Source organism: Magallana gigas, chromosome 2 (assembly GCF_963853765.1).
Source record: "Magallana gigas chromosome 2, xbMagGiga1.1, whole genome shotgun sequence".
Lineage (NCBI taxonomy): Eukaryota > Metazoa > Mollusca > Bivalvia > Ostreida > Ostreidae > Magallana > Magallana gigas.
Window position 1 is genome coordinate 27,177,828 of NC_088854.1, and position 13,264 is coordinate 27,191,091.

Genomic DNA, 13,264 nt, shown 5'->3' on the forward strand with positions numbered 1-13,264 from the left:
CCTTTCTATAAACAGAACCTTTGACGAGTCTTTCATGTGACACGTATGCGCTCTCATCAATCATATTTTTACTTTCCTTATTTTGTTGCAATTTGTTATTGCTGTGAAATTCCTATTATCTTTAAAAAGGAATTTGAAAATATTTTGGAATTATTCAAATCTTAATCATTCGCATTTTAAAAAATTATTATTCTTCCATGAAAGTACATTTGTATCTATCAAAACATTTCCCTATATTTCATGAACTTTTCATTTCCCACAAATAGACATCAATATTTTTAATCAAACCTGTATCATTGTGTAATAATCAATTGCTTATATTTTACTTTATTTTGTGTGTTTGTGTAAAATATCACGACAATGCATAACAATTAACCCCTATATTTATTTCCAAAATTTATTTTCGAAAAAGTTTACATTAATTTTGACATTTTAAATTACGTGTACTTTTTCCAATGCACATTGATAACAGATAAAGGCAAAGCGACTTAGTCAAATAGTCACATAACATGAATATCAGAGGAACCATTGGACTGCTTGACATATCATGGGTCAGTGCGTGGGAGAACACTGCTGGGGTCTCTCCTGGGCACAAACCAGGCCACCTTCCTCGCGTGCAGTACGCACTGTGGCACATGACACACAATGTATAAAATTGCCGCTCTATAAAAATGTTGTGTCGAAATAAGTATCAGTGGTGTGTTTATATATATATATATATATATATATATATATATATATATATATATATATATATATATATATATATATATATATATAAATTATATATGTGTGTGTTGTTTAAAACGTTATACAAATAGGGAGGAAATTCTATACTTATTAATATTTTGGCTTGATTCTGTAAATTTTATTTCTTTTAGCTATTAAAAAAAACTTTGGCCCATTCTTTTTTTTATTATTATTACTATTCTGAATTCATAGTTAAAGCATCTATTTAATCGACAAATGTCATCAAAAATATTAGGTATCCAACGAAAATATAACAACTTTTAAAAAGGAAACAATAATTCAATTCTGTTTTCTTGTGATGACAAACGAAATCTGTTTACGCCTCGAATTTTTCCCTTAAGATATTGTCATAAGCAATCAGTTAATGAATATTGTTCGGTCACATAAACACAACCTAGAAGATACATTTTTATTGGATAATTTGTGTCAACAACATCTTGTACAGCAGGTGGAGCGAGATATAAACATTTGTAGGAATTACGCCATGGTGGTAGATACATGTATCAACTTGCTACACATTACGACTACAAATTGAATAGGATATACTAAACACTTGTTTACTATACTCTATATCTTTTCAAAGAGTGTTCACAAAAATGAACAAAAGGAGAAAAAAACAGCAGTTATCTTTCTTTTATTATATGTAATGTGTTTTCAACACAGAATTCTGAAAAAATATACTGTGAATATGATTATAAGTTAATCATATGTTTATTTCTCTTTTCAGTTATGGATCATGAATACTAAAATCTATAAAATGGACATATATGTGTTGAAAAAAACCCTTTTTTCTCAAAATATTTTGATATATGAGATTTGCTTACATGCACATATTCAAGCAATGAGAATTATAATAAGTGACAATAACTACATACAAGAATAAACTTTAAGACATACATAGCTTTGTAGAATAAGCTATAAAACAGGTGTATATAAAAACAAATTCTATAAAAAAGATGAAAACATTATCTATCTATTTATATGACGAGGAGTGAAGAGAGCAAGGAAAAGAGATCGGATCTTGAGATCGAGCTTCGCTAGATTTGACATCACCATAATATCTATTGGAAGCAGAATCACTGTACATACATTGTCCATCGACCTGTGGACCGCTAAAGAAAGAAGCAGACGACCAGGAGCAGTTTGTGGAACAATATGGTAGTACATCCTCCTCTGAAGACCTGGAAGAAACGTTTCTCAGGTTCTGCACCATGATTTTGAAATTGAATTTATAAGTGTATCTTTTTCCTTGAACCTTGTGCAGTATCATTTTGTCGTAGTAATATCTCAAGGCTCGACTGAGTTTGTCATAGTTCATGTTTGGTTTGTTTTTACGACGTCCCCATTTTCTGGCAACTTCTTCCGGATTGACTATTCGGAACTCCCCATTTAAGTCCTCCCAACGTATACAGTTTGTATTAGAACTGTCAATTAGCAATTCTAGCAAAAACTGCCACAACTGAACATGTCCACCTCCTGTAGTAATGAAAAAAAAATAGAATTTTTGCTCTGCATTGTCAAAAAAATATTGTTGCAGGGTAGATAAATATATATTCAAACAAATACCAGGCATATGCAAATATTTTATCAAAGAAAAAGAGCAACAATATATATCAAGTTTTACGTCGATCCTTTGGTTTTAAAACTGGTAATAAAGAGACTCAAAAAGAAACGTGGGTAAACAAAGAATAATTACATTTTAAAATACGCAAAAACCACAACACCTGGACGTGGCTTTTGTTGCAGACATACATCTTCTAATCTTTATATTAGGGCTTGCCCAATCTATCACTTACCAGATAGAATTGTTGCAATGTAGCGAAGGTCATCCTCGGTCCGTATCTGATTGTTATCTATGATAGCAGAATCTGAAATTAAACACGAAGCTTAAAACTAGATTTAGATATCACAAATATTTAATAAAGTGAAATTTAAAACTAAATTAAGGTACTGAGAACAAAAATATATTAACCTATATCTTATTCATAGTTTTTCATTTTGCAAGAAAGAATTCCGTGTAAATTTAATCGTGTTCTTTTGAAACTTCGGGGTCTTTTTTGCATGCATTAATTAAAACTTTCTTGCTTTTATAGACATTTGAAATAGAAATGAGTTATAAACTTAAATCGGATATCTCAAGCAAAACCGTAAGGTATTTGACTTTTAAGGGACTCCCAATATAATTTTGGTTGCACTTATTACCTTTTGTTTCCTTGTGCTTATTGTCTTTGTTTATGCAATCCATTATGTCAGTTAGAGTTGTAGAGGAATCGATGCCGTCAAAAGGAAAGACAGGTTCTTCTATTTCATTGTTTCCTGGTTGAACTCTTTCTGTATGAGTTTTTTCTATCTCTGGTTGATTTTGCAACCATGACCAGAAGTCTAAGTCAGAGCAGGTTTGCACTGGATCATTTTCTCGGTTTTTGCCGTTGAAAAGTCTCCAATACTGCATATGTGTTTCCATCTTGATATTCAGGACAACACAGGTATACCAATTTTATCCCATTCTAAAAAATAAAATTATGCATATCCTTTAAAATACGCATAAATGATATTTGCGTAAATTGCATTTATCCTTTTCCAATGCAATTCAATACAATGTCTTACATGATATCGATGTCAGATAGTTATTACATTAACGTTTGTAAAAAAAATTACGTCAAAGAAATCAGACAATTGGCATTTCTCAAGTAAATGATATTTAATGGTGTATCTAATTATGTCCCTAAATTTCAGATGCGCTTAAAAATTAAACATGCAATCAGTAAATTTAAAAAAAAAAATAATAATAAATTGTGCATAACAGACTTTGTTGTATTACTCCCTCACCAGCAATTTACCTTTGCAGAAACCGAAGTCGATGCTTGCAAACTTCAGTCACATCTGAGCACAAAATCGCAGGTACTTGCGGTTAAGTTCTATCTATTTTAAGTTGGATGGTAAATCCACATACACTCTGAGTCACCCCACGAAGAGGTGTACAGATAGGAGAACTCGGTATCACATTGACACAGAAACCCCCTGTTTCTTACATGGATTACATCAACATGCACCCGTTAGCATTCACGATTCGTTTATCCGGATATTTGTTCTATTCTTTTACGTTTGTTTGAAATCGATTGATCTACTTTTTTTCCCCTTGTCAGGGCTAGAACCCCGACCCTCTATTCTCGGGTACCTCGCCGATCGTCCATGATGACCCTCTGAGGGGTCATTGTGTTTGACACAGAGCTTTGTGCTCACGCCGACAAGAGATATCAAAAAGGTGAAAGAAACAACTGAAGTATAAATAATAACGTTGAATATAGGATTCTGCATTAAGAGACCGCACTTTTATTTTTTTTAATTCTCTCTCTATTTACAAAGAAATACAGAGCGATTGCACTTTGCAATAATGTCATCCCCTTCTTGAATTGCGTATTATTCAAATGCAGTTGAAAAGGGTTCTGACTTTTGTATTTCAACACCTGCAGTATGAAGCTTAGGTTTCCTTTTATTTCCTCGACGACTGAGTTCTAAGTGTACTTTAGTATTTTAGGTAGCAGAGTTTTTTTTAGTTTATTTGTTCCAAAAAATAACGTATAACATTCTTCACGGAATAGTTACTTATGCAATTGTATGACACCTTTCAATCAACTTGTTTTGAAATAAACTTCGTTGTAAAAAATTAGATATGCACGTTCAAAAGTACTACTAACCATATAAATATTATTTCTACTTGCTAAGTCAATCGGATAATTTTTTTCAGCAGACCACTCCTGTTGAAAGGTATTAAAAGGATATTTATATCATATCATGTATTTGTGTATCACAAAATGGACATATGAACCATATAAATGCGATAGCTTGCATGACCCTAAATATTCTAGATATACCCGGAACATCCCATGACGTTTATTTGCTTACATTTACATATTTTTAGCTCTTGTGGTCTCTAAAACATGCGTTTACATGTCTCCTTGGATTCACACACGTGTTTTAACTCAGTGTTTGACTACGTAGGCAATCTTCCATAAAACCAAAAAGATAAAATGCAAGTCAGTGTTAGAATACACATTCTAACTTTTTGTTCATAAAAATTTAAAAACAAAAAAAAGTTTTTTTTCATTTAGTAAAGTATTATTTTTCTTTTAATCGACTTGATAAAATTTATAGCAATATGTTTGTTACAAAAAATTCATATAAGAAATAACAATGTATCAGATAAAACGCACGCATAGTTTTAAGATTTAAAAATATATCTATTTTTTAAATGTAATCTAAATATTTCGACGGATACCAAAACCTCTGATTATTAAAATTTATTGTTTTTAAATTTCAAAGTTCATGTATTTAGATTAACATTCTGCATACTAACAGATACTATATAATCCGGAAACATCCAGAGTAAGTTAGAAAATTTTGAAGACTGCGATAACTGAACAAAACTACTTAAAATTATTATGATTACATTAAAGATAATGTTTGTAACTTCTTTTTTTTTAAATTATAAATCACACTAACTAATGTCTAATGTATGTAATATGAAAGCGATCGATCGACACAAAAGAAATAAATTTTTTTAATAAATTTATAAATTCATTTCAAACACCACATTTTTTGTACTTCTGTTTATTTTGAAATAAATTGTTTGCTAATAATAATAAAAATAAGTTATCTGCTTTCCTCAAAAAATTAATTTTGTTAATCAAATTCCATAATATTTATTTGTTTATTATTTTAGTTTTTAGTTTTACGATTTCACTGTCTTTATGAATCAGAATCCTTTTTAAAAAAGAGTCGCTAAAATGATATCAAAGATTTGGTGTGGTGTATAAATTCACAATAGAAGAAAATTATTCAAAACCACAAAAAGATGGAAATGATAAGGGTTAACGAAGACCCTCTTTCTGCACGTGCTAACAATACAAACGGGATTGGCAATGCCACCCAGTTGACATTTGTGGATTGTTCATACATTGAACTTTTCATCTTGCCTCATGGGTCAATGATTTTTTTTTAAATCATGTGATAACACTGGTACTGAATATATATTTAGTATTGATGTGCATTAAAATATGTTGACAACTGTTACCATTTTCAATAAATGATTTTGTCTATACATTATTAAATTAAAACAGCAAGTTTGCTTTAGTTGTTGTTTTCTTGTTATCACGGAATCGAAGTTTCAAGCGATATGTAAAAAATAACTACAAAGAATTAAAATTTCTATTTATGTGGAAGACAAATTGTATTATGATAATTATATATAGTGAATATAAAAATAAATAATTTTTTTTTCAATTTATTTTGTTACAAAAACGTGTTATTTTGTTAATTCTGTATGTAAATTAAACTTTTTGATAATAAAATCGAAGAATAAATTCAATCGGAATATAGATTTCTGCTTTATGGAATATAAATATATCATTAATGTTTAAGTAAGGTGATGAAGGTTATAATTTTGCTTCAATCAGATCAATAGATACCTTTTTCTTTAAAAAAAATATGAATAAGTTAGTAACCCAATTTTATTACCCTAAAGTGTAGTGAAATAAAATAATGCAAATAATACAAAATGAAAATTATCCCCTTAGAATTAGCCTATATGTGTAAGTGAAAGCATAAGAATGAGATTTGAAATTTTCATTTATATATATTTTTTAAAACATCAATATTCATATATATCAATGATATACTTTTATAGTTCTAGATGGTCGATAATGGTTGAACAAAAATATTAATGAATGAATTCCTTATTCATTTCGCTGACTGTAATGTTATGTTAATTCAATATTCTTGGTTTTGGTTCGCTTTGTTGTTGGCTTTTTGTTTTTTAAGTGTGTAAATCAGTTACATGCTTTTGACGATAGAACTATATAGAATAAATCCGTACTTTAAAGCAGTAAGATTTTTAAAAGCACACAATTAATTAATTCGTAACCATCGTTTTCTGGTTCTTTGGATGTTTTTTGTTGGTGGTGGGTTTTTTTTGTGTGTGTGTGTTCTAAATTCAATCTGCAATGCGAATTGATATGCACGTGTACTTCAGTTATATATTAAACATTGATATAATAAATTGTTTTCTGTAATGCATATGAGAATTTATTAACTTTTGTCTAATCATACTTTATTTTTTTATTGCTTGCATGAAATAAAAATAGATTGAAATAAATAAGTGCATTTAGATGATATAAAACGAATTAAAAATAATATTTTTCATGATAACAACAATCATTAAAATTTTTCTTAATAACTCATAACATAGCTACTCCGAGATGAATTAAAATGACTAAATTGTATAACAGATAGATAAATTTTGATAAAAAATATACATGTAAGTCTTTGTCATCATTTGAACTTTATGTACTTGATATAAAATTAATATCTCATTTTAAATTCCATTTCTGGAAAGATTTTTAAAAATATCCCTTGTTAGATATATTTTACTGAAGATTTTCTTTTTACTTTATGTTTTTGACATTAATGGAATTTATTGTTCTACAGATAAACATTCTTAGCATAATTTTCTTATTAAACATCAAAGAAATGCGATGGTCATATAATGATACTTCGTTTCGTGACAATGTCACTCAAGCATGTTTGTGAATATTTATAGACGAAAGTTATTTCATTATGTACATTTTGGGTGCCAGTTGGCACGTACATTTGTAAAATGCAGGTAAAATTGTTTGAACATATTCACATGATGTTATTAAAGAGATAATTTTAAAGGGAAAAAAATACAATTAAAAGAATTAAAATATTTTCGTCATTTCACATTTTGACATTGATCGACCATTTTCACGTCATTTCGTGTAATGTTGCTCATAAGTGGAAACCACATTGTTATATGTAAATACTATTTTGAAATTAAAGATATCAATATAATATCTAAAATTATAGTCATCATGCATTTAAATTAAGAATTACATATATATTCAGCGATCTTGCATTACAGAAATGAGTATTTTTCTGTAAAAAGGCTTAAATGTGATTTCAAGTATACCGGTATTCTACGTGCATAACTACAGATACAAAGTGCGAACATGTACGGCATACTTATAATAATTTTTAAATATCTTAAAATGAAAAGTTATATATTAATATTTACATTATTGTACTTACAAATTTATTCATTTGGTTAGTAACAACCATTAATGAAAATATTGCATGATCAACTGTCTTGATGTTTTTTTTATCGTTGTAAGGGTTATGCAGCGGTGTATTTAAATTTTCATTCAATCATAACATTCTACTGCTGATTTATAATGCTTTTACCCGGAACGTATGCTTTTCCGACTGTTTTAGCTTACAGGTGTAGGATTGATGTACTAAATCTCAATATGAAATCAATCTTTTATACAGTTATCAGAATGATTAGAACTTTCGCACTTTTACCACAAATTTTCACACCTAATTTGAATTGTTTTGGTTTTGATAAAAAACATTGTTTTTTGTAATTGATTAGAAAGCGTTAATAGATATACATTGAATGGCTTACCTTTATCAATCCTTTATTCATTTTTTCCAAATTAACAACAAAGAAAAAAAGTGGTCGCCTCCCCTTCTTTGCACCTGTTTACCTGTCACCTACTAAAAATCACGTGACCATAGGTGCGGCGACAACATACTGCCCGCGATGCAAGCTTTTAAAAACCACAGACAATTACATCTTTAGCAGTTGTAAAGTACGAGTAAAGTTGAACCCCTTTTATCTGTAAAAGAGAAAACTAAGATCTTGCAGTGCCCCGTTAATTAGTTTTCTTTGTTGGTAGATAAGATATCAAATTCGAATTGCCGTGTGTATTCACCTAATCAAGAAAGATCTGAACTCTTCTCTTATTTTTCACGTTATCATATCCAGCAAAGATAAACTTGTTTTTAACAATATATAATTATGATCAATTGTTTGATACCACATGAACAACACCCCCTCCCCCACTCCCCTCTAATTATGCGACAACTCTTTTTTTTAAATTATGTTACTTGTAGAATACATAATACTTTACAAAACAAAACAAAAACCAACGTATACACACAAAAAACTTTCCTTCTTTACTTTAAACTTATTTTCTAAAAGTTTTATTTTGTTTGCATGAAGCATTTATGAGGGGAAATCATTCAGGAAAATTCGACTGAATGTCAAATTTAATACAACGCAAGGAAAATGGCTTTTGACATTCAATATAAATATATCTTCATGTGCAGCAATAAAATCACAATGTGTGACAATACAATTGAGATGCTCACGCCACTAAGCAAACTTTTCCCCGCTAATAGTCTGAGCAGTGAGTAATAGATCAGACTATACGCTAAGTTCTGATAAGTTAAGCGTCGAGAAAAGATAATTGAAGACAAGGACATTTTTTCAATGTGTGTCAATGAGATATCTTTTTGCGGTTTGGTGATTCATACGGGTATAAGGCCTGACCTGTAATTATATTTAAACAGGGGGAAATTTTGCGACGGGATGCCCTCTTTATGGTTCTTGTTACCATGATGAATTTATTTATACCAGTTTATAGCTATATCTATTTTCCCATTAAACATGAATCATAGCGAAAGGAGTTATTAGAAAGGCTTTTTTATGTTTTACGAAAGAAAGTCTCTCGTGTCATTTATTGAACATTGCTTGTGTAGAAGAAAAAAAGATAAAATCTGTCTTTTTATTAGCCATTCACGCAAATGTTATATTTATTTACTGATTCCTTTGTCAAGAATATCAATTGCGTTTATTTCAATATAATTTTTTTAAATTGAAAAATCAACTTTTTGTAATAATAATCCAAATGTATTTCTGCCAAATGGATCACAGCAATGTAGCTACATCTAGAAATGTTTGTATTCAGCTGTAATTAGGATATGCTCAAGGCATGATGTTTATAAAAAAATAATTAAGCTAGTTAAAAGTATGCAATGAACTGTCTAGTAATAAATAATTTGAGTAATATAGCCTTTTACAATATAGCTTCTCACCAAACTGTTCCTATGTTTTTTAAGTAGGTTACCATTGTGCATCAAATGTGATAAGTAAAATATTTTTTTTTTTTTTTATAAATTTAATAAATTAAAGCGCTTAAAAATCGAAGCATTTCTTTATGTCCTGAATCTTGAAATCATCTTGGTAAATATGGTCATGGAAAGAAAAGGTAACGTTTTGAATGGAAACATGAATTGATTTTTTGTTTTGTTTTTGTTTTAATGTGTGTACACTTTATACTGTATATATTTATTCGATTTCTACTAAAATTTTAAAACGCTTTCCTTTTCCTTCTTTGTTTCCTTTTTTTTACAATTCAAATATATGCACGATTCCTATTAATGTTTCTGAAAAATAATGTTTACTATGTTCAGTTTATAGAGGTATTTTTTTTAAAATAAAAGTTATGTCCTGTTAAGATTGCTTGCAGTAAAAATGGCCCACTGATATTCAAATGCGTGGGTGTTTTAATGGAACTTAAGAGACAAGTCATAAGAGTTTCCTCTCTTGCCTTGAAAAATTTTAAGACATTTTATTATTTTTATATTTGGTCATGTATAAAAAGTTGGTTTTAATTAATGATAGCTTGATTGCATAACAATGTAGACGAAAATGTAACCTTTTTGTTTTATAGCTTTTTTTGTGATTTTTGAAAAAAAAATTGACAGAGTTAAACGTCTTAAAGCTTATATTTTTTAATGAAAATCCGTACATTTTTTTTAATTTTTCCTTCAGGACTTTATTCTTCCTTCTGTAAACGTCAATGTATACAGGTCATTGGTTCATGGTTGTAACAAAATCATAGTCCTATCATATTATCCCATTAGAAATATATCCTTAACTAGATTTTTAATCATATCTTTGAAAGTAAAATCATTTACGTTCTTCCATTTAGTTATCTTTAGGTTTGCCAATAATGCATATGCTATGCAGTTTAGAGGATTCCAACACCTGGTTCAGTAAACAGAAACTTATGCTTTATATCATTAAATATAAAGCAAAAGTAGTCTCTAAGAATTGTGTGTGTAACTATTGATACCACTACCCAATGATTATGAGGGTTACCACTTGACTATCATCTCCAGAACCTAAAACAGCACTAACAAACTGATCAATAGGTAAGTTAATCTCGATAAGCCATGCTTCTCTTGTTAGCAGGTATATGTACACCATCAATTGGGTATCACAAGTGATTTTCACTCAAAAGGTCGATTCAGGTAGATTTCAATTTAGTGAGATATTTTTCTCGATTAATTTTGCAAAGATAGATATTGTAAAAAGTATCATTTCACTCCAGAGAAGTTTTTTTATGTGCATTTTAAGTGAAAAATTGTATATGATATAATTTGTTACAAGCATATGGGGATATAGATTTTCTTAATTTATTCAACAATGTTCATAATCATCGATATCTCTCATTAACAACTATATTTAAAAATTGATATCTTAGAAGTTGTGTGTCATGTTTTATAATCCATCTAAATAGTCTTTCATGAGGCAATTTTTCATGCAGTTATAAAATATGCTGCTAACGGTAAAAAAAAACAACCAGATTTATTCAAAAAAGAAAGATATCACAGAGAAAACGGGTCACAATTGTTTGTACATTAAATATTAGTGACACTGCCTTTAATTTTTTTTAACAGTTCTGCATTCATTTTATCTGCTTTAGAATTTAAATAAAGGTCTAATTGGTCGATGGCTTTAGTATCAATAGTCGTTGACCAACATCTTAAAAGGTCAATAACACTTTCGTTTTTACGTTTTGCACTGCTCGAAGATTTAAGGTGTCTGTTAAGTGGCTTGTTAAGTATTGCGAGGAAAGTGCAATCACCTCTGGAAACAGAGGAAAATAAACAACTTGCATTTAAAATGTTTCAATTGAAAAGGAAAAAATACCCTTCTCTACCACCTTTCAAACTGGGGTAATAACTTAAATACCCCAGTTTTGTTGGTTTTTCTTTATTATAGTTAACAATTTTACAATATTGCAAAATTTCAACATTATTTACAGTGTACATAAACTAGTAAATAGAAGTTAAAATAGAAAACAGTTTTAAATTGCATTGAGTTTCATATTTTCTGTATTTTTTTTTCCAGGTTTATTCAAACATAATACAAAAACCTTGCACTTAAACAAAGCTTTGCTTTTGATGAGAAGGTAAAAAAAAAATAAAGGGAAATAATTAAAGCATTAACAAAAAATTATTTAAAAAAGATTAAGAAAAGAGAAGCGTTTTATTGCTATCTCTACGATGAATAAAATATTGCATACGATTTAACAGCTTCAACATTCAACAAGGTCAGATATTTTTCACAGAAATATATATATATTTTTGGTTTAAGTTATTTTTTGTACAAGGTAATCCGAATCAAACATAGGGATGGTAGTAAGTGTTTCCAGGTGTGAAAAAAAACTTTACCGAGATTAAAAATAATGAATTTTTCCAGGTGTATATTCATATTTCTGAAATTAATTACATATGTTATATCCTGCAATTTCTCAATTCCTAAGTTGGGTGGTAGCCATTCCTAAAACAAAAGTCAAGATTTATTCATCACACTCATTTAACTCTGCACTTTAAAGATTTTATCACGCAAATGCATATCTCTCATACACAAGGAGTATTCCTTTAAGACAAACTTAACCGATTTAATTTTTTATTGTAAACAACGACCAAAAAAAATCCAATTACGAAATATGACACATAATGCCCTGTTTTTAACCTTAATGATGTAAGGTATTTTGAACAAGGTACGATAAAAATATTTCGGCCATTACAATTCTTATAAAATTACATGTATCTATATTTTATAATTTATTTTTGTCTGCGTGAAATCAATTATTACTTATAATTAATATGATTCCACATACGACATGGCTGCAGAAACTATAACTGAAAATTACCTAAACCTATGAAGATCAATTGACTTGAATGTTGAGAACTACAAAGTTGTTTTTCTTTTTTTCTATAATCACTGAACTAATCTCTCAATTTGAAACTGCCAAAAAAAAATGAATAAAACTTCAAAATCTTATATGTATTATCATTGTTAGTATATTACATTATATCTCAGTAAAATGTTATTGTTCTTTGTCGTCATTCATAGATATCAATAGCAGTGTTTGCGTAATTTATTAAAAATCCCTCGTAATTGTTCAAGGTTTTACTTGTACATTTGCAGCTGACGCGGATATGGCCCAAGGAAAAAGATAAGGTTTTTGTGTCTCGGAAGACAAAGGTGTAATGTCGTTCACATATTCTGATACAATTGTCCCGGGTTCATAAGATAGTTCGTAATTTGTAATGCTTTGCATGCACGTAACATCGTTTATTTTTAAAAATTGGGGGACTATACAAAATGTAGAGTAGCCAACTGGCTTTTACCTCTATTTTAATTTCTATACTAGTAACATATATAAGAACAAGGTATTTTTTCAAAAGGGCAGAGGCCACCCCACCCCATGTCTCCAATTTTATCGTGCCAATTCTGTATAGTGTTTTTTGTTAACTTTCTTTTAAAACTCAACATGATTATGACAGAAAGTTA

General features: G+C 29.3%; 1 protein-coding gene across 4 annotated transcripts; it reads right to left on the bottom strand.

Annotated features, from left to right (window-relative positions):
• Nucleotides 1–903: 903 nt before the first annotated feature.
• Nucleotides 904–8,336, bottom strand: LOC105320559 (ETS translocation variant 3). Of its 4 annotated transcripts, XM_066075912.1 has the most exons (5): nucleotides 8,234–8,308; nucleotides 4,657–4,757; nucleotides 2,953–3,257; nucleotides 2,547–2,618; nucleotides 904–2,226 (listed from the first exon to the last, which is right to left on the bottom strand). In XM_066075912.1, exons 3-5 carry the CDS (start codon nucleotides 3,212–3,214, stop codon nucleotides 1,724–1,726), a joined length of 837 nt encoding a protein of 278 aa, XP_065931984.1. In that variant the 5' UTR covers nucleotides 3,215–3,257; nucleotides 4,657–4,757; nucleotides 8,234–8,308; the 3' UTR covers nucleotides 904–1,723. The 4 variants fall into 4 exon arrangements, with proteins under 4 accessions (XP_065931984.1, XP_019919756.3, XP_065931983.1 ...); XM_020064197.3 differs by lacking the exon at nucleotides 4,657–4,757 and having other exon boundaries at nucleotides 8,234–8,336; XM_066075911.1 differs by lacking the exons at nucleotides 4,657–4,757; nucleotides 8,234–8,308 and adding an exon at nucleotides 3,580–4,289.
• Nucleotides 8,337–13,264: the final 4,928 nt, after the last annotated feature.

What these genes read in the sequence shown, in the direction of transcription:
- LOC105320559 (XM_020064197.3), bottom strand. Translation starts at nt 3,214, where the DNA reads ATGGAAACACATATGCAGTATTGGAGACTTTTCAACGGCAAAAACCGA. An exon ending in TAAGCACAAGGAAACAAAAG is followed by an intron (nt 2,619 to 2,952) that starts GTAATAAGTGCA and finishes GTTTAATTTCAG; the next exon opens with ATTCTGCTATCATAGATAAC. An exon ending in CATTGCAACAATTCTATCTG is followed by an intron (nt 2,227 to 2,546) that starts GTAAGTGATAGA and finishes TCATTACTACAG; the next exon opens with GAGGTGGACATGTTCAGTTG.